General features: G+C 46.3%; 1 protein-coding gene across 1 annotated transcript in view; it reads left to right on the top strand.

Annotated features, from left to right (window-relative positions):
• The first annotated feature begins 188 nt into the window (after positions 1-188).
• LOC135369965 (uncharacterized) overlaps positions 189-22,603 on the top strand; it is a 53,833-nt gene continuing 31,418 nt past the window's right edge. Inside the window, exon 1 of the mRNA XM_064603582.1 lies at positions 189-354. Within this exon, the coding sequence (XP_064459652.1) occupies positions 312-354 (43 nt within the window). The 5' untranslated portion in view covers positions 189-311. The remainder of the gene's footprint in view (positions 355-22,603) is intronic.

The following is a 22,603-nucleotide window of genomic DNA, read 5'->3' as shown; positions in this document are numbered from 1 at the left end:
TAAACCTCACGATTCCATGACTCAATCTCAGCCATTCATTTACTGCGATAGATAGGACACTTGGAAGGACGTCTATGGTTTAAAGCATCTCTGCAGTGATCGTTGTTACGCAGCGTTTGTTATCACAACCGGCACGAGGTGCGTAGAAGATAATGCACGATTGTTTTTGAAGAGGAGTATTGCGTGTGGTGAGCGAACAGCAAACCTCTCTATAGGTCACTCAATGGAGTGACTCTCTCGTTTGTGGACACCAGTTGCTTGAAATCTGGCGGCTTTCCACTAAGTGATTAGCAAAGGCGAAGAACGTCAAAATGAAGCTGTTCGTCTTTGCCTTCGTGTCATGCTGCTTGCTAGGTGAGTGCAGGAGATACTTTTAAAGGGACCGAAAAGTGAATATAAACCTATCGAAATATTATGTTTGGCGAAAAGCCTGAATCTTCCAAAGTTCCAATGTCAAAGAACTCCGGTGAAATCGGAGTAGTTTTTTTTCATCAAATTTTCAATGATTGCATGTCCAATGACCTAGTACAAAACCGATAGTCTGTCAACAATTGCATAACACCGCGCCATCTGCCGTGGACGCGTGTAATACGGGCGTTTCCGCTCGATAATCTGGCGAAAACGAAAGTGGCATGGGCATCTGTGGCCACTTTTTACGTTGAGAACGTAAGCTCCCGAACCTGAGTGCGCTAGAACTTCGCATTCTAGAGCTATCGCTCGCACAGAACTTCTGTTCATACGATAGCATGCCGGAAAGTGTGTGTTCGCAGCAGAAGATTCCTCGTCCACAGATTTACTGGAGCCACCGCCGTCCTCACCAGTAGCTGACCGTGCCGGGAACATGGACTGGTTAGTGAAATTTACATATCAGGGAGAAGCACTTGCGTAAACCGAAACAAGCGCTGTTTTTTCGTCATCCAGGTGTTAATGTGGAAAATGCAAGCCGATGGATACTGCGGACGAGTCTTTGTGCTGCCGAAAGGTACAGAATGCGTGTAAAAAGCAGACAGACAATTGCATCACAAACATCGAATATTTCGAAATACTGTGCCTTGACACCGAAGTCCTGCAAGCGTATTTTATATACACCCCAGAAACCGAAGAGTATGACAACATACGCGGCACCGCCGTTTGGTCTTTACGCGCTCCTTGAACGGCAAACTGAAAGGAAAACACTTATTTCTGTCGCCTATCGGCAATTCAAAACATGGATATGGGGTGCTCTGAGAAAGCACCATAGAAAGACTCTTCCAACCTGCGTCGTGCATGCTATTTGGTATGCTCTCCCATCAGATGTCTATAAGGGCTTTTTACCTGCAGACTTGTAGAAATGTATATATTGATGCCAGCAAATTTTCATTTCTTGCTGGCTGTAAGAATATCTCATTGATTTTTCTTCTCAGTCACAGAATACTATAATTATTAGTTTTTTCCTGGACTGCTTTGTAACCTGCTGGCATATCTGTATTTGTAGATTATACTCGTGTCTTCTATGTGTGGGGAGTAAATAGGAGGGGCGTTCAAGTCAAACCGGGACTTTTCATTTTTCGCAAAAGTAAAATGAACTTAGAGGCGAGAAATTAGTTTTATTTTTCAACGTAATCTCCAGCTGCACTAATGCACTTGTCCCAGAGTTTCACGAGGGCTTCGATGCCAGCATCGTAGAAATCCTTCCCGGCACGTAGCAGCCATGATCGCACCGGATTCTTGACCTCGTCGTCGCAGCTGAAGTGGCGGCCCCCAAGGAACGCCTTCAGTGGGCCGAAGAGATGGAAATGGCTGGGGGCGAGGTCTGGACTGTAAGGGGGATGTGGCAGCAACTCCCAGCTAAGTTCCTGTAAGGTGCGTGTCGTGAGATGTGCGGTATGCGGGCGTGCATTGTGCTTTTGGAGGAGGACTCCTTTGGTGATGAGGCCCGGCTTTCCGAAACTGGAGGTGTTCATGAAATGTTCAATGTTCCCACAGAAAGGTCCGTCTTTCGAGCCAGTTCGAGACATGTTATCCGTCGCTCCTTGAGGATCAGGCGCTCCACAAGTCGGATGTTCTCAGGAACTCCGACACTGCGCTCTGAGCCGTCCCGGCCGGGATCGTCCTGCATTGATGTACGGCCGTCTCGGAACCGTTTGCACCACTCAAACGCTTTGCTGCGGCTAAGTATGTCGTGGCCATACTGAGCTTGAAGTCTTCTTATAATTTCAGATGACTTTACGCCTTCATTCACGAGAAACTGCATGACAATTCACTGTTCGATGTGCGTGCTCACCTCGTTGTCGGCCATATTGTCCAGCACGTGTATTCTGTTTTGCACAAACTTTGGACCACCACGTGGTGAAGGCCGGGGACTGTCGCGTGTGAAAATGGCGAAAAAGAAGTCATGAGTAAAAACTTGCAGTCAAAGAGAGGACGAGACACAACGGTAGAAACACACAACAGCGGGGACTGCAGACTCTCAACTAAAGGATTTGTTAACAGTACGTCAGTTAAAAAGGCGCAAGAAAGTACGACACAGATAGTGATAAAGGTAAGGGTAACGTGCTCCAACAAAGCTAGTCTCCTGCAAGATACTCGATTTCGACTGGCAAGAGGGACAAAGAAGTCTGGCTAACACACTTATCACCCAAAGAGGAGATTAGGGAGGCCTCCACAATCTCTTAGCTTATTGCGACAGCTGTTGGATTTACCCTCCGACGCTTCAGCTTTGCCAGTCTGTCAAAACGAAACTACGGCCATAATGATCTCGTCGTCATATCTGCCCGAGCGCCATCGGCATCAATTCAGAATATGTTTCGAACTTGGAAACGTCTCTTGGTGTGTAGGACCTAGGACGCAGTCTGGTAAATTACATGTTTTCTCCTGCCCTTCAGCTCCTCCGACCGTATAAAAATGTGAACGTCTTTGCATTTGTGTAGTGAGGTGCTCCGTGATGCATTTCGTTCCTCAACGCGTGCACGAGCTTTTTGAAAGGTAAGCGGCGTGTTTTGCACGCTTGGTCCTCAAGTCCCAAATGCGAACCAAGAGGTTTACTAGTGACCCGATATTTATCCATAGTTCTCTGAACTGCCTTCACGATGTGCCATCATCCCGCTTGCACTGGACGGACTTACTTTGATGAAAGAACGAATAACCGAGAGACACGGGACACGAAGACAAGCACAAGAGTTCTCAGACACAATAATGATTTAATAACACCAAGCCCTCTTAATACCTAAAAACTCCCAGAGGGGAGGGAGAGGGATAAAGGATGGCTTATTTACACAGTTCCCGCGTTGCGTTATCTCCACCGTCTCTTTCAAAAGTCTTTTCCACTTATCCCTTTCCTTAGACAAAACCACGGTTTCGTTGAAAATGGGCTCAAAGTTGCTGCATTGGCGAAGATGCTCAACTACTTCGCTAGAGATATGGCTCTTTTTTAAGTTCAGCTGGTGTTCTCCAAGGCGGTCATTTAAGCAATGTCCAGTCTACCCCACATAACAAAAACCACAACTTAAAGGAATAGAATAAACAACAGCATATGTGCATGATACAATCGCAGACTTATGCTTTACAGTGCAACCTTTTGGCACCACATTGAATGGAGTCAATCTACTCAACCTAAAGGCATTAGGAAAAAAAAACACTTTCAACCCAACATCCCTCGCAACAGATAAAATGTTATGGGAGACATGGAGAAAATGACAATACCTTATGACAACTAATATGTCGGAAGATGAATTGGCATTCTCATGGTTGGTGTCTAAGCGAACATCAAGCTTGCGTAGGAGAATAAGAGCCCTCGAGGCAATCAACTGCATGTCATAACCTGCTTGAACAAATCTGTTGACTTGCCGTGAGATACTTGACAGAACACAATGAAGACAACTTTTTGAAGAAGCAGCATTTAGAAGACTTGAAATGATCCTAAACTTAACTAATTTGGAATGTGAACTAGAACATGGGAGGATGGGTTTGTTAGCATCGTTATCATACTGCGAGCATAGACCAGAACGAGACAGAAGGGTAAGGTCGAGGTATTTCAACTTATTGCAAGAAGGGTACTCAACAGAAAATTTCAACTCCGGCGGGAGAGACATAATAGCATCGGCAACCGTGATACGGGACAAGGACGGACGATTATACAAAACAATAATGTCGTCAGCATAACGGCTTACGTATATGGTGTTATACACACACTGAGAGTTACAGGAAGAGCGAATAGCATTGTCAAGAGCATTAAGATAAATCTCAGCTGAGATCGGCGCAACAGATGACCCAATGCATACACCATTAGATTGTATAAATCTCATGTTTTCCCAGGTTACAACCGTAGACTCTAGGTAAGTTTGCAAAACAGTCAGAAAACTCCCAGAAGGGATACCAACAGAGTTCTGAAAGGCCGTTAAATTGTCATCAATGAAACTTGAAACACGCTGAAGCAACAGCCGAATGTTCATGGAGTAGTATAAGTCCTTAATATCAAGCGAAAATAGTTGAAACTGTTGAGCATGCAAGAGTTTGATGTACTCAATGAGCTCACCGGTGTTCATTAGCGAGAGAGATCCTGAAAGGGTGATGGACTTTAGAGCTCGCTGAAGAAAACCTGAAACAGTTCGCTGCCACGAACCATGTTCAGATACCACAACACGTAAGGGCATTTCCGGCTTATGACCTTTGATGAGAAATTTCACATCAACGGTGGAATGATTACATTTCTGGATAGCTGCCGCAAGGGGGTGTTCACATCTTGAAAGTAGAGTGACGATAATTGACTTGAATTTCTTCAGGGAACCATTAAACGGCTTAAATAATGACGAAAGAGCAGTATCCACTTTAGACCTGAAAAGTTGGTTCGGGAGGACCGCAAATTTTTCAGATTTGTCACTTTGAAGGAGCTTCAAATCGAAGGTTTCAAGGTTCTTGATCACGGGAGCAAGTTGAGATGACAGCAGCTTGGTCTTTTTTGATATGGCACTTGCAGGAATTTGGGAAACACATCTAGCAGCGAAGAGGTTCTTAGCGGACGGGTCAGCAATCTTGTAGGCAACAGAATCTATCGATAGAAGCCACATCAAGCTTAGTCGGTTTGACAGGAAGACAAAATTTCGGTGTTGATGATAGCAGCTCAACCACGGGTTTCGGTAGCGGAATATTGCAGGGATTGATCACAGAGCCATTGAAACTGCCACTGTACTTACTTTGTCGGACAATTAAATGAGAAAGTGCTACTGATAAGTGACGTTCATGATTTCGCATATGCATACGTATCAGACTTTGCCGGCCTCAAATTGTGTGAGACATTATCTCCTTATAGTGTTGTCACTGTTGCTGCATGTACACTGGATATTTGTAGTATGTCTGTTTCATACCTGTTAGTGTGGATCAAGTTTCTGCACTTGGATCAGAAACTAGTGAAGCAGAGGGGTGTTTTCACTGTTTTAGCTTCCTTCTTTATGCACTTTCCTTTCTGTTAAACGAGTATGTATAGACAGTGTATTCATTTGCAGCCAGACTGTCTCACATTCTTACAATAAATCTTCCAATTTATTGCTCATTGTCACTTGATAATTTTCTAACATAATCCAGCCTTTTGTGCTTCCTCGTGCAACAGTTTATCTTGAATCAGTTGCGTCAACGCGATCTGATATAAGTTTTCAGTAAGGACACCCTATATGCATGGGAGAACGTAGAAAAGTAACCAACCTTTCCATTCTGAAGCCTTCAAACAGGGTTTCCATAAAGAGCTTGGTGGAGTCATTATTCTTCTGCTAATGATGATTATTGTTTGTTTCTTGGCTAGTTCCATAACAAATCGAACAGTCCGGTACACTTGATGTCTCGAATGAACGGAAGAAAAATATATGTTGAAGCCATCGGCGAGATAGGAGAAATAAACGCTTTCGGAATTCTCTGTGCTGCGCGGTTCGGGAAATAGGAGAGGAGGAAAAAACGGCGTCTCAGAAGACGGTGTCGTCGCGCGCAGGTTTGAGCGTTCCCTGAACAAGGCTATTTATTGTCGCATTGTAGTAATTTCTTGATCTGGCTTTAGACCACCTAGGGCACAATAGGCTCCTGAGTTGGCAGTGCTGTGCCGGTTTTTGTTTGTTTGCAAAAAATATCGAAGTTGACTCAAAGCGCCGAAAACCACCATATTCACTGCGACTTTGCGGGCGATGTAAAAAACAGATAAGATTGAGCTTTATGCCGTTTAATTTGTCATTCATAGGGCTATCGAATTATATATAATTTGTTATTCTACTCTGTACGGAACGTAAGCGATACCTCTTTAAGTAGCACCATACCACCGAAAAATGACCAATTTTGGAAGCCTTTATCTAAAAAACCCCACCAAAAACTTTCCTCGAAAATTTTATATGTTGTAGGTAGTCCCTTAGACTATGCACAGACTTGATCGGTAGGCGCGCTATGAATTTTTTGCCACCCCTATACGCGGACCGCATTCAAGCGGTGACACAGTGTCCCGCGTGTTGTAAAATCGAATTTTTCAAAGGGACTTTCAACTTCTGTCTTCACATGAAAATTAATTGCTAGCATTTGAAGCCTTTCTCAGCGTTTGCGTTCATAACAGTGTTGTAATCGCTGAATGTAGATTGTGGAGCAACCAGATGTGCTCGCATTTTTTGCGGGATGTCACACATGCATTGCAAGTGTTGGGAGCCTGTGCAGAACAGAATGCTTCAGAATACTTTTGCGTCCTTATAAGAGGTATATTTGTCCACGGTGATCATATCGAAGCATATTTACAGTCCACAGAATAAAAACAACTTGACGTCGAAGAAGACAGGGTAACGAAGGTAAGAAGGTAACGTAAGTTATGCAGAGCATCCTGGGTGGATGAGAGTGCTCTAGTCATGAACTGCTTTAGGCTGTTGTAGGAGCCACTTTCCTTAATGTTACTTTTGATGGCAGGTTCTTGTCAGATTTTCTTGATAGGCTCTTCTCACGTTACATGATAACTCGCTGCAATCTTTGCAGTTACACCTGGATGTTCCTGGTAAGGCAACACCGAAAGCGGTCTCCAGTTTACGGCCTGTCTTTCTGCCCATTTCTTCACGTATTTGGGAGTATTTCCGCTGTGCAACCGCTTAACCGACTTCCGTTTTTACTTAAGCGGTGTGACGTTAATGTCTTCAGATGATACTCAATGATTTCTTCGACCACGTCGGGCTGGTGCACAAACGGTTCACTCTGTGAGCTTCCTTGAAATGTGGGCGACATTGCTGCTTGCTGTGATTCAGCCACCTTTGCTGTGAAGTACTTGAAGCAGCTTCTACACAGCCAAGCCATTTCTGATACGAATGATGCGAAACTTTGCGCAACGTGTCTTCCGAGAGTTAATCCGACTAGGACCTTCCTATGGTCGCAGCACGTCGAACCGAAGAACATATTGGACAGCGGCGCCAGTCGGGCTGTTTCGGCAAGGTTCACAAAAGGCACCATGAATTAGCGTTGAATGTGTGCGTAAGACACTACACAACGACACTCTGTATGATTTCCGCCGTCCGAGGTCATGGGGCCGTAGGAAAGGAAATGTTTTAAAGAATGCTGGAAGTCACTGCGTCTCTCCTGACTTAATTTGTACAGTAAATATGCTTGTTCGTAATCACCCTGAACAGATATACCTCTTACAAAGATGTAAAAGCATTGTGTTCTTCACGGGCTCCCAGCACTTGCAACGCATGTGTGACATCCCGCAAAAAGTGCTAGCACATCTGGTTGCTCCACAATCTACATTTAGCGATTACAACACAGTTATGAGCATACAAGCTCAGAACGGCTTCAAACTGTAGCAATTACTTTCATGTGAAAACAGAAGATGAAAGTCCCTTTGGAAAATTCGATTTTGCAACACGCGAGACACGGTGCCACCGCTTGAATGCGCTCCGCGTATAGGGGTAGCAAAAAAATTTACAGTGTGCGTACCGATCAAGTCCGAATTTTGATTTTTCTTCTGTGCATAGTCTAAGGGACTACCTACGACATACAAAATTTTCGAGGCAAGTTTTTGGTGGGGTTTTTTAGATAAAGGCTTCCGAAATTCGTAATTTTTCGGTGGTATGGTGCTACTTAAAGAGTTATCGCTTACGCTCCTGACAGAGTAGAGTAACAAATTATATGTAATTCGATAGCTCCATGAATGGCAAATTAAACGGCATAAAGCTCAATCTTATCCCTTTTTAAATTGCCCGCAAAGTTGCAGTGAATATGGTGCTTTTCGGCGCTTTGAGTCAACTTTGATATTTTTTTGCAGAGAAACAAAAACCGACACAGCACTGCCAACCCAGGAGCCTATTGTGCCCGAGGTGGTCTAAAGCCATATGAAGAAATTACTACAATGCGACAAGAAATATCCTTGTAGGGAACGCTCAAACCAGCACGAGACGACATCGTCTTCTGAGAGGCAGTTTCTTCCTCCTCTCCTATTTTCCGAACCACGCAGCGCAGAGAATTCCGAAAGCGTTTATTTCTCCTAACTCACCGATGGCTTCAACATATATAATATTTTTTCCCTTTCATTCGAGACATCATGTGTACCGGATTGTTCGATTTGAGATGGAACAAGCCTCTTTCAAACATACAGGGTGTTTGTTTTTATTCGCTAGAGAATTTCTATTGAAAACTAGTAGAGCAAAATAGATGCAGTTTTTCCAGTTGAGTTATGTGGCCAGGCGAACATTCGCCCGAAGAAAATCATCCAACCGTTCATTAACTTTCATTAATTATTTAATTCACTTAATTTAATTCTTAACCGTTCATTAACTTAAAAAATAATTAACTCTTTAATTAAGGGACTTCGCGCAAAGGCGAAATAACAGAACGGGATGTATTCGTCGTCGAAAGCAATTTCATGTTGAAAAAAACACAGAAACGCGCACGTGCGTTGAAATATCCATCCCTGAATTTCGCTATGCAAATGAGCCGAAACATGAAGTAAGCACTTTTCTGGCGCAGAAAGAGCGTCATGCAACCCACGTGAGAGGGACACGTGCTTTAGAGCGATGAAGCTCATTGATATAGGAGCAAGATAGAGATGATCTGTTGTCAAGATGGACCGCTCTTCGACCCGGATAAGGTGACGTTCGCATCATTTCTGCGTTTGCAAGCCGCGTAGTTCTTGTTTCGGCTCATTTGCATACCGAAATTCAGCGATGAACATTTCAACACGGTGCGCTTTTAACGCTTCTTTACACATGGAATGTACACATGGAACGAGGAATATATTCCTTTCTGTTTTCTCGCTTTTATGCGAAATGATATAATTAAAGAGTTAATTAATCAATATTAGGGAAATTAGTCATCTTGTGTTGCATACTTTCTTCCAGAGAATGTTCACCTGTCCATTGTACTCAACTGCAAAAAGGGCATCTATTTTGCCCTGCTAGTTTTTTAATAAAATGTATGTGACGAATAAAAATAAACACGCTGCAGAATGCTTCTTTGGCTTCAGACAGCCACGTACCTGTGACAGTCAGTACAACGCCCAAGAACACCGTGTGCATGTAATCAGGAACAAATCCAGCCATAATTTCAAAATGTGGCTTGTCCTTTAGATCCGCAGGCATTAGAGGTTGTCCTTTAATGACTGCTGCATCTCTCTCACTGCTGCTTCATCAGTCGGTTCTCTTGGGGTGTTAGTGATGATAGGGTCTATGGCTGAGGCATAGTACTCTCCATCATGGTAGCACCAATTACATCCGCAGTACCCGTGAAACCCGACATTGTTTTGCATGGGGGGCAGAAATAGCCCCCAGCACAGCATAGTCCAATAAATCTGGTTTTAACGTCTGCAAACAATGCAATGCTTCCTGGCTTCCATGACTTTGATGACTTCCATGTCACACCACTGAAAATATCCTTTTGCATCGTCTACAGAGTCCGAGGAAGGTGTTCGTGTCCGGTTTTCCTTTACCACAGTTAAAAGCATGGGCTTCTGGCTCACAGTTTGCGGCAGCTCATTTATCATCAGGTGAATTGGCCACGGTGATTTTTGTTCATTTAAATACCTTGCCCCATCTGTATCAAATGTATAAGAGAAGTTGTCAATGGATGATAAGACCTGACCAGGCTGGGCTAATGCTTCATACATATCTCCGTCCAAGATATCTTCAAATTTGTTTGCCTCTTACTCTGTACAGTGACTTCTGGCAACCTCTTCTCTAGTGTTCAATTCACACTGCATTGTGGCGCTTCATGAGGTGCTCCCCGGAAAAGGAACAGGAGTGAAGGAAGTTGCGCCTTCAGCTACTGCTAAATGTTAATTACATCTTTTAGATTTTCTATTTCTCACTATCTGATGCACAACAGTATTACTAGCCAAATATTGCGCATCTGTGAAGGCACTGTGCAACTGATTATATTACAACGATGCTGGAATATGTGCTGTGATAGAATACGATATGTAGTGCATTGATCCAGTAAATCATCCAATTCACATTGAGTCTAATTCATTTGTGCGGGAATTCATTTGCAGTAATTTGAAAGCTCTACACATCTAGTGTGACTATACCAGAAAAAAACGTAATGGTGAATTGAAATGGAGAACCATTCCAGTGAGAAATATCCTGCTGGGACTCATTGGTTCAATGAGACAAGACGGGGGGGGGGGGGCATTCAATGGGTTTCAAGCCACCGCTTCTCATTACATCTCATTCACACTTTCTGTGATTTCTCATGATATCTCATTAACACTTACTGTGATTCCTCATTACATCTCATTAACAATTACTGCGATTTCTCATTAAGACTAATTGAATATTCCACCATTTTCAATGTAATATTTGACCCAAATCATCTATTGGAGACGAGAATTTTCGCAGTTACTGAATGAGACTTCTATACATGATATCCAATAGGTTCAATGACATTTTCATGGGATTTTGAATAAGGCAGTTTCCGGCAGAGGAGCTGAACTGTGTTCATAACCTTTTATATCCTTGATATGGACCAGGCTTCCAAATGCCAATTAATGTTTGAACCGAGATTAGGATTTAACACTTAACTGTGTTTCGCTAAAAGGTGTACCTGTAACTGATTCATTATCATGTCACCAACTAACATTTATAAAGAAAGACTTGAGCACTGACTTCAAGTATTAGCAACCCTTGATCTCGGTTCAAAGTTAACCATGCAGCATTGGTGTGGGCAATAGTACCCCAAAATGACTAAATAATTTATTATCCAGTAACAGGCACTCTCTATCTTTGCAATTCAATTTAACGTGAAATACATTGACACTTTTCCACGCACAGTAAAGCCACTCAATAACCAAGCTAGCCCGAATAGTCTCTGTGAATGGGAATGGCTGTACGCATGTATTCTGTTTTGCGTAAGTCATCTGTTGCTGTGATTGAGATGTACTTTTGTAAATTATTTTTGACGGCCCTGCAAATAGAAACTGGCTTCAGTGTTCACAACAGACGTGTGAGAACATTTAATTGAAATATAAAGAAGAAGAAGCAACATTTTGTCACAGCTCAAACTATATATTTTTTTTTATTGTCCAGGAATTTAGGAGACAGAGTAGGACTTTCTGCCCTGTGATATTTTGACGTACTTGATAGAGTTGTAAAACCTAAAACAAAATAAACAAGAAAGTATAAACAGTTTTTTCTTTCCGTTTTGAGTTTAACAAGCAAGTTATATTTTACCATTTGTGTGCTTTTGTATTCCCTGTTCATGAAAAGAGTACAGCAATAATAATGCAGCACGTAGATCCAACAATGACCTGTCATCTTGATGAAGACGAGAACTTTTCTTCGAGTGTGTTAATTGTGACAAAAGAAATATACAATGAAAGTTGTACAAAAACAGCAAATCTCCGTCGAGTAAAGTTTCAGATATGTGGATGTTACCACATCGTATAGTTTCCGTCCAATAGCCCCCACACTTTACACTCGTGGCAGGGTGCAGAGGCAAACTCTTAAAAGTTATGATCTGTGGCAACAAAAACATTTGGCATGTTGACAAGGACGGTATAGCACATCAACATAGATGATGTGCTGTAGAACACAGTAGACAGTAGCAGTAGAGAACACAGTAGACAGCATGATGGCTGAAAACTCACAATAGAAGATTTATTCAACAGAACAAGAAACGAAAAGCATGAGTAGAAAAAGGCAGTGCCCATGCAACGCGTGGAGAACCACATTAATCTCTGAGATGGTAGGATCGGGATAGCAATAAAGAGGATTGGGTTGTGTCCGAAATAGGGGAACACCGAAAAGTTAGGACCAATCTGATGTAGTAACCTTGCATGGTTCACTGTTGCTGTGACACACTTTGAACAATTCCAGTAGTGGGGCTTCAAAGACCATCAACTTTCGCTGTTTTACTGGGCATTTATAGGTCTAGAGGATGCATCTGTAAAAAAATACTTAGCGTTCCTTAGTCATATCTATATCTCAACAGGAAGTATTCCTGCACCATACAAAGAAGCTAGTAGCTCTCATCGGTTACTTCTCCCACTGTTGACGTCATACTAATGTTCTGCACCTGTCCAAAGACTAAAAAAAATGTGTCAAGATGTGTCTGTGTGTCAAGATGTAGGGAATGCAAAAAAAAATTACATTGACTGGAGGCAGACTCACAGCTCTTCTACCTCCTGAGCAATCATACAGCTGTAGCTGGTAGAAGCAAGAAGGGGGGACCAAGCCACAGCCAGGAAAGCTGCCACCCCTGGCAAATCCGGAACATCATTTGTTGCATACTTGCTTTCAGCCATTTCTGTCATGTTAACTTGAGTGCCTGGATCACACACACAAAAAAGAGTAATAAGAAACGCAGAGCATGTGGAGCATTAGTCCTCTAAAGATTTGTTACATGCAGACTTCATAGTGGTCGCAGAGACAGTGCTGCAGTATGCAGTTCGAGTACAGTTGTTGTTTCCCGCAAAGTAGGGAAGTTTATGAGTTTATTATTGCAGTGCAGATCTAGACAAAAGTCATTTTTACTGCGTATTTCACAAACAGTGTCCGTCGAAGTGGACAATGTGCCGGCACCATCAGTGTTATCCGATACAGTGACTTACATGCACAAGTGTACCAAATCATTGCAGTCGACTTGAAACAGTTTTAAAACTATTTCAAAAAAGAAATTGTTAAAAGATGATCAAATGATGAGATCTCTACATACACGAAGCAGCCTGGCGCCACTTCAACACTCGAATGTCCCAAAATGATGTCTGTTCATGTTGACAAGATCCGGTAAGGAACAAGTAGGATAACATTAGTTAAACGGAATACGTTGTCGAGGCTATGAGGCAAAGAGCAGACAAGAGCTCGGGTTCGTGCCAGAAGCTCGACTGTTTATTCTGCAGCGGCGCGCTATGCTCGAGAAGATCAGGATGGTCGATGAAGATGACGGTGCCGCTACATGGACCCCCCCTCCCCCTAGCGAAGCGATATCAGTGGTGAGTGGTGCTGAGGGGACGAGTCCAATGAACATGGCGACGGCGAACTGGCTGGAAGAAATTGATGCGGAGGCAAACTGGGAGGCGTGGTGGCAGGAGACACGTCAACGGGGCTTTCGATGAAGGCCGCCTTCAGTCTGTCAATAGAAACCGTGTCCTGGCGCCCAGCGAGCTAAAGGGTGAAATGTTTCGGTGACCGCTGAAGAACCTTGTAGGGACCGTCATATGTGGGCTGCAAAGGCTCTCGGGGCGCGTCATGGCGAATGAAGACGTGAGAGGCCGTTTCAAGAAGGGGGTGGCGATAGGTGAAGGGCTGCGTAGGTGAGCGGGGTCGGACGGCTGGTAGGGCTTGCATGACCGTGCGCAGGCGTTCAGGGTAGGTTGTCGGGTCATTATGGACGATTGACGAGGGATGCGCAAAAACTTCGCCTAGCAGGCGTAAAGTAGTCCCGTAAGCAACCTGGCCGGGTGAGCACTGCAGGTCCTTCTTGACGGTGGCCCCAAGGGACAGCTCAGGATGAGGGGGAGGGCGTCGGTCCAGGAAGCGGGAGATACAGACTTGAGGGCTGTTTTAATCCGACGGTGTAAGCGTTCAACCATCCCGTTGGCTGCAGTGTGGTAAGCCGTTGTTCTTGTACGGGATGTGCCGAGCAAGTTTGTCAGCTGAGTGAAAAGGGCGGACTCAAATTGCCGTCCGCGGTCCGTTGTGACGACTGAGGGCACGCCAAAGCGGGCGACCCAAGCTTGTACGAAGGAGACGGCGACGGTGGCGGCTGTGATGTCCGGGAGACAGACGACCTCGGTCCAGCGCGTAAAGCGATCGATCATTGTGAGGAGGTATCGATGGCCGTTGGATGAAGGCAGGGGACCGACAATGTCCAGGTGGATATGGTCAAAGCGAGGGTCTGGTGGTAGGAACTGTGCAGGTGAGGTCTTGGTGTGTCTGGAAACTTTGCATCGCTGGCACGGTATGCAGGAACGGACCCAACGCTTGATATCAGCTTGCATACGTGGCCACACATACCGCGAAGAGATGAACCTCTGGGTGGCGCGGATCCCGGGGTGTGCCATGGAGTGCAACTGATCAAATACGGGTCGGCGAGCGGCCCGAGGAAGAAATGGACGTGGGCTGCCGGTTAACAAGTCGCAGCTAATGGTACCTCCAACCCCTGGGACAGGAATGTCTTGGAGTTGAAGGCTGGTCGTAGCAGAGGAACGGTAAAACTGGAACTCAACGTCTGTACGCTGCAGGTCGGCTATGGCGGCGAAGGTTAACGGTGTGGAGGAATCGCGATTCAGTCCGGCAATACTGACACGGCTGAGGGCGTCAGCAACAGGGTTCCGAATGCCGGGTAGACGTCTGATGGCCGTTGTAAATTCAGACACGAATGAGAGGTGGCGCTGCTCTCTTGATGAACGATTCGTGCTCGGAGATTGGAAAGCGTAGATGAGCGGCTTATGATCTGTGAAGATCGTGAAAGTTCGTCCTTCAAGAAAATGGCGAAAATGCTTCGTGCTCAGATAGATGGCAAGCAGCTCACGGCCAAAAGTGCTGTTGCGCGTTTCAGGGGGTCTCAACTTCCGGGAAAAGAAGCCAATGGGTTGCCAAACGGTATGGTCATCGGACATGGTCTGCTGCAGGACGGCTGCAACTGCGGCTGAAGATGCGTCCACCATAAGACAGGTTGGCGCATCTGGGCGGGGGTGGGCGAGCAGCGTGGCGTTACCTAAAGCCTGCTTAATGTTGTCGAAAGCTGCTATGGCGTCATCCGTCCAAGTTAGAGGTCGAGAAGATTGCGATTTGGTCGAGAGGAACTTCTCGAGGGGCAGAAAGATCTGAGCACATCGTGGGACAAATCGCCGGTAAAAGTTAACGAGCCCGAGAAAATTGCGGAGCTTGCTGAGAGAAGCAGGACGGGGAAACCCGGAAATGACCTGGACTTTGGATGGAAGAGGCTTGATGCCTTGAGAAGAGATATGGTGGCCCAGAAACTCAGGACGGAGCGCCAAATTGACTTTTGCTGGCGTTGATCATAATGCCATGGGCGGAAAGCCTGGAGAACAGTGCACGTAGGTGATCGGCGTGTTCTTCGATGGATGAGCTGGCGACAAGAATGTCATCGATGTAGGCATACGGACGACCGAATCAATGAAGCGCTGAAAGGATTGTGCGGCATTTCGCAGCCCAAACGGCATCCTGAGAAACTCGAATAGACCAAATGGGGTGGTAATGGCCGTTTCGGGTATATCCTCCTCAGCGACGGGTATCTGATGATAAGTCCAGACTAGGTCTACCTTCGAAAGATGGTGGCGCCATGAAGGAAGGCTGTAAAGTCGTGGACGTGGGGCACCGGGTATTGGTCGGGGATGGTAACTCGATTGAGAGCCCGATAGTCCCCACCGGGACGCCAATAACCTGTCTTCTTCGGCACCATATGTAGCGCCGATGCCCAGCTGCTAGAAGAGGGACCAATAATTCCCATGTCAAGCATGTGGTTAAATTCTTCACGAGCGATCTTCAGCTTTTCCGGGGGCAGTCGGCGTGGTCGAGTAAACACAGGTGGTCCTTTAGTCTCGATGTGATGTGATCTCGGCAGTAAGGTGGTACAGGGGGGATTGCCGACGGTCAGTGCTGGTCCCTGGGATAACGCTGACCTCTGCGCCAGTATCAACTAGGAAACGTCGGGTGGAGTTACGGTCGCGGATGTAGAAGAGGCGACTGGTTGAGTGGCTTGGACCATTTGTCGCCATTAATGGTCCGCCGGAGAGTTTTCCGCATTCCATGAGCACGGCAAGAGACAGTGGTACGCGTCTGCGCCGAACCGACGATGGTACCAGCAATTGGACGAGACTGGGCTCCGGTCTCTGCTGGTCGAACGGCCGTTAGAAGGGCGACGTGGACTACTGCTTGGTCTTCGTCGTCGGGAGGCGCGGGGGTGACGGGGCGTGTGCATGGGAAGCGGCAATAATGCTCGCGAGGCTCCGAAATTCGCGGCAGAGGTCGTCAATCTGAGAATGGGAGATGATTGGCACGCTCTGCGAAGCAGTATTGTTGTGGCTGGGGACAGCAGGTGGAAGCTGTGACACCGCGGTTATGGCGGGAGATGGACTCGCCACATCAACAACGGTATCAGCGAGTGTAGCCAATTGGTCCGGTGTCATGTTGGAAGTTGTGGCCAGGACAATCTGCACATTTTGAGGCAGGCGTTGAAGAAAAAGCTCACGGAGCAGAGTGTCCTCCATGGACGCAGAATTGTCTCCGAGCAATTGCCGTATGCGCCGTAAAAGCTGCGTGGGACGGCGATCTCCCAGCTCCTCGGCCGAGAGGAGCTGTTATAAACTGGAGCGGCTGGAAGTTGTTGTGCGCTGGAGGAGGGCTTTCTTGAGTTGGTCGTGCGGTGTTGTAGGGGACGGGTTAGCTAGAACGTCATATACCTCGTCTGCTGCGGTTGGAGTGAGGGCAGAGATGACGTGGTAGAATTTTGTTTGCTGGGATGTGACGCCGGCGAGGCTGAATTGGGCTTCCGCCTGGATGAACCATACCCCGGGGTTTCGGTCGAAGTATTGCGGAAGTTTGACAGCAACAGCGGCTGTGGGACTGAACTGGACTGGGACTGAACTGAACTGAACTGTGATGGTCGATGACGATGACGGTCGTGCTACAACGTCATCGCTATATTATAATTTATACATGTGTGCCACCTGTACGTACCTGAGACATTGTGTTGAGCTCGTCACCTCGGTGAAGCGGAATAACTGGTCACTCAACGGCAATTTGCTTCGGACGTTTTCGCAATTCGCAGGCTGCGGCAACTTCGTAGTTATCAGCAGCAAAATGAGCTCAGCAGACACGACACGGCTGCTGTATTTAATAGCCGAGTGCTTCGAACCACATTCGTTTTCGCGCACTGTCCTCTTGTGGCAGGAAACACCCGTCGTCGAAGGTGAACGATTTTTGCATCCTTGGACACAACAAAGTACACCAACAGGCACATGTAGGTCTTTCGAATACGTGACACAGCCGCGACAGACAAGTCACAGACTTTCACTTTCTGCTTCGCGCGACCAACATGACCACCCACGGCGTAGACAATAAACGCGATAACATAGACGTCCTTGGAGACGGCACGGCGGATCGTAGCTCGTAGCGGCGAAGTAACTGAATGCTTTATTAATGCAGAAGCTATGTTGTTCGAAATGCCTTAAGAGAACGTCATTTTTAAAATGACGTTTAGCTGTAACGATGACGTAACGATGACGTTTAGCTGTAAGCTGTGCGTCAATTTTTTCATCTACAAAATTAACTCTCACGTGGTACGGGTTGACCAATCCCTGGACGCCCTGGATCGGAAACCCAAGTTGCTCTTTTTTGCCGTTCGTTGGCAGCACCGTCCATGTTCCGGCAATCTTCAAAATATTTATACGTAACAATATGCCTAATTGAGAGATAATACTTTCTGTGTGTTATCAAACAATGATGTTGTGCACGATTGTGGGCAAAAATATGGGGGTTATTCTTCACTTTTCAGTCTCTTTAAGAAGGTCAATATATTATTTTGTGAATGTGCATGTTCTACGTTTGTTGTAAGCGATGGTGCCAGGTACGTCGAAAATATATTTCCTATACAGAGATGATAGTGAAGAGTTTGTTTCTCAAAGGCGTGTTTCTGGCCGAGGTTGGTAACCACGTGGGGAATCTTGCTTTCATCACCACGTGTCGGAGATAGAAGAGAGGACCGGAGAGAGAACCTCCATGGAGCGAATGTACAGCGAAAAAGCTGCGAACTTCGCTCAGTGTCGGACGCCCTGCGCGAGGTGTCAAAAATGTGAGCGTCCGCCGCCGATCTGCCCATCCCAGATATTTTCGGTCAGCGTCCGCGATTCCGGAAGCGTCAACTGCAGATGAACCAATCAAAGTGCTCTTCCGCTATACTATGGCGGGCTAGAATGAATGGTGTGCTGAGCGAAGGATGAAGTCGGGTCGGGACGACGGGCCTGCCGACAGGTGGCTACCACGAGCTGCTTGCGCTGTCGTTTCCGGCGATCTCTCCCTCGCGTGATAGGGTATGTGAACAGCATCTGAGCGCGCTCCGAAGCGCAGCGCATGAGAAAAATAGATGGAATCTACCGAAAATACAAAATAAATAAAAGCGAAGCGTGCGTGTGCTCATAGCTGTCTTATACGCACGAGCTGTCCGTCTCGGCAGCTACAACAAATGCACTCTCAAAGACAAATCGTGTTTCCTTCAACATGTATATGGCAAACATAAACAAAAACGGTAATGTGCGAACATCATTTGCACGACTGGTCAAATAGAAACTTTAGACTGCCGCACGGCTTTTTACACATAAAAAATTATGCGGCGTATCAATTAAGTGAGTTAGTATCGATGTGTACTGTGATGGGCGGTCTTGCATTTGCAGCTGAGGCAAAGGTGCGCATCCCAAATAAAAAGTCATCATGAGGCATATTGTTGCCTGTTTCGAACACAGTTTTGGTAGAGCATATTGGTGGATGACGAAACCAACGCGAGCTGTCAAACTACTGGGTAATGAAATGTGTCCCATGCAGTACATCTCAAAGCGTACGAAAGGAAACGGTTCGGGAATGGTGAGCATGAGCTTGACGAACTCTTGCTTCGGGGATGCGAGGCTTGTACAGCGTGAGGCCGTTAAGGTCGCTTCGGATCTGAACGGCTAGGTTCACCCACATTTTATCACACAGGCTCGGATGTGTATGCGCAAGCGTGACCCTCGGCATAGCTTTCAGTGCAGAAGCCCCACAGTCGCAAAGCATAGTTTTCATGTGCTCCCACAGGACCTTCGGAGCCGTGCAAGAGCAAAAGCACAACTTAGCGGGCATAACGTTTGCATCTCAAACGCTGTGCATTACGCGTGTCGTAGTAGTTTTCCCAGTAATCGACCTTTGAGGGGGGTTGGGAGCAGACCTGTATACGTTACCGAAAAAAAAGGAACTAAATACGTTACCCGTTACCAAAGTAACAAAAGGAACGCGTTCCCGTTACTCGATAGTAACGAGTTACTTTTACGTTACCACGCTATTACAGAGCCGCAACCATGTCTAAATTGGCGCGTGCTTCATTTGGTATTCGCATTGAAGAATAGTTGGTGCTCGAAATGGGCATCGGTCATTTTTGGTGCGTTTGCTCGAGAGAGCCCCTGTGGCAAGACTGAAAAATTGCTGTGGAAAGGCATGGTTGCATCAAATACAGCCACCCTTGTTTGGTGCATGTGTTGGATGCGCCTAATTAGTAGCGAGGCCGACTTTCCTTCGTTCTTTTTTTTTTTTTTTTGTTCTGTGAATTCAAGGTCAACAGCTGCTTTTAATCCCTCATTTTGGCACCACTGTTAGGAGGTTACACGACGTCAGCGCGATATTGTGCGTTTACGTAAACTGATAAATGCTACACCAACGTCTACAAGCCGTTGTATAAACTGGCTCTTTGCATGGCTAACCTTTCCGTCCTTTTACTAAACATAACCGCCCACACCCCAACCCTCCGTTGTAAACCATCAAAGCAGCCAAGGTTCTCGGGCTACCTCCTCACAACACGACATTGGCTCCACGAGGTATTCGATTCATTGGTGGAAAGCAGTGCCTTTAACGTATAAACCTCGATACGGTAACTGCTACAGCTAACTGAAATATTGAAGACGCTTACCTGAGCACGCTTCTCCAGATTCGAATGCGACGAGTCCGATGCACTCGGTCATTTTAGTTTGGAAAGGCAAAGAAGACACTAAAATACTACATTCCCGTCACCTTTTGCCGCCTTCACCCTGATCGTCTCGTCCAACCCAGGCCACGCCACACTCACGTGGTTATCATCTGAGCCATCGTATAATCCAACGAGTGATCCTCCGTTGGTGGTAACCAAGGTCGTGCTGAAGACTGGGAGGTGGTGGGTTCGAATCCTACCGCCGGCTGTGCTGTCTGAGGTTTTCCCTGGGTTTTCCGAAGACTTTCCAGACGAATGTCGGCACAGTTCCCCCTGAAGTCGGCCCAGGACGCATACTAACCCCACTGTCCCCCACTCCTTCCTGCTATCCTCTCTCCGTCTGTCCACATCTGTACGTCGCTCATAGCCACAGTTGCTTCGCGGCGCTAACACCCAATCAAAAAAAAAAAAACGAGTGATCCTCACTGGAGCCCATAAGTGTGGAGGTGGGAGCGAAAATACAGGGACTAAGATTTCTTCCCGGAATACGCGGCTAGGCCAATGACACGGGCGAGCTGCATATAATAAACCCGGGATTTCGTGGTCCACGTCGGGTGGACCCACTTTACAACAACACGACGAATCAGCAGAGAATGACAATGCCATCCCAGAATCCAAATTTTGGCGATCTTAGTTATTGTAGTATATCCATTGGCAACTGCTGGGAGGTAACACCCACGTCCACAAACAAATCCAGGGTATTTTTCCAAGAATGCTTTCATGGTCAATGACACGACCGGGAAGTGTTGCGGCATTCGTCATGCCGGTCACCTTAGGACTCAACAAAAGAATGACTGCCTACCAGAGGCTCCCAGGGGCTGAACATCCAGGTCAGGTCACCTCGTGTTAGAAGCGTACGAGATTTCGGGAATTTCCACATACTAACTGACCATGTCGTCCATGTTAGGCCCGAGCGCGAACGAAGGAAAGGAACAAGTAACATGAGTAACGAGTTACCGGTTTTTATAACTGAACACGTTATTAGGTACAAATTTTAGAAAAGTAACTAGGTCGTTACTTCGTTACCGAAAAAAAGTAACTGGTTACTGGGTAACGAGTTACTTGTAACGAATTACGTACAACTCTGGTTGGGAGGGCGTCAAGGGGGAAGCAAGGGGACAGTTGCCCCCCCCCCCCCCCCCGGCCCTAGGCTTCCTGGCCCATCTAACGTGGTCGTTTGAACACAATCACGTTTCCTTTCTTTTCTTTTTTTACGTGGTCTCTGCTTGTGGTTAGCTTGGTGCAGTGCGTAACGAACTTTCTGTTCATCGTTAATATGACTGGCTTTTCATGTAAGCAGTTACAGGTGACTGGCATGGCCTGCTGTACATTATGCTGACTGAGAATATTTATTTTCCTGAGTACGCATTATCCAGTATTCCTATCCAATTAGTACAAGGTTTAGCCTCCTTGTCTATTGTCTCTTCAGACGCTATGTCCGTCTCGGATTGTTATGATGATTCCGGCCTCCAAGGATACACCAGATAAATCCTGTCGTGGGAACGTCGATATCTAATTCACAAGACAGCGTAAGCACGGGTCAGCACCTTGCAAACAAAGCATTTTATCCCTTATTCCCCAGCACATTTAACGACGATGAACAATGTCCATCTGGGGTCAGCTCGTATTGGGAGCAGCACACTTTTCTTTCTCTGGTGTTTGCCTGCTACAACATGTACCGTGGAACAGTTTTTCAGCACCCTGCGGAGGGTAAGAACTTGGTTTCGTTCCACAATGACGGAGGACCGGCTAAACGCGCTGTGTATGATGAACGGTTCATCGCGAAAAAGTGGGTGGCGACAACACATTTGTGGAAAAAGCTATCAATTCTTTTGCGCGAGAAAAGCAAAGGCGCCTACAGTTTCTGTCTAAAGAGTGAGGGACATAGGGAGCGAGGGCAGATAATTATCGCCTATACTGATACTGATGTCCATATCTGCTGAAAATAAGCCACCACTTGATATTGTCAACTTGTCACAAGTAGACACGTGTGTTTCACCGTGTGTTCTCGTTTTTGCGAAATCAACAGAAATGAGATAATCGCTGACGGAAAGGGCAGCAGGAGTGGCGACGGCAAACGTAGTATGAAACAGAAAATCAGGAGCGAGCCTTTGCACGGACAAGGGATTGCGTTGCCGAGAAACGGCAAAACGTAAAAATTCCGAAGCATAGGCTTACTGAGCCAAAACAATATAGTTGCGGGCGCATTCTACACCCAGAACTAGAGGAATATCCCGTACCTTGAACACCAGCCCGAACACCTCCACACCCACCCTGCACTCGCGGCACCCATAACGACCCCCCCCCGCCACCTCGGTCGGCATGGTTTGCCCCCTCCCCCCCCCCTGGAGGAAATCCTAGCGGCGCCCATGCCAGGGGGTGTTTATTAATCAATGTCTATGGGTGTATGCATTGGTAGCTAGCCGACCCATATTGGGCATTCCCAAAAATTTTACGTTTC

The sequence above is a fragment of the Ornithodoros turicata genome, chromosome 1 (genome assembly GCF_037126465.1).
Source record: "Ornithodoros turicata isolate Travis chromosome 1, ASM3712646v1, whole genome shotgun sequence".
NCBI classification, from domain to species: domain Eukaryota; kingdom Metazoa; phylum Arthropoda; class Arachnida; order Ixodida; family Argasidae; genus Ornithodoros; species Ornithodoros turicata.
This window is presented reverse-complemented; position numbering and strand designations above follow the sequence as displayed.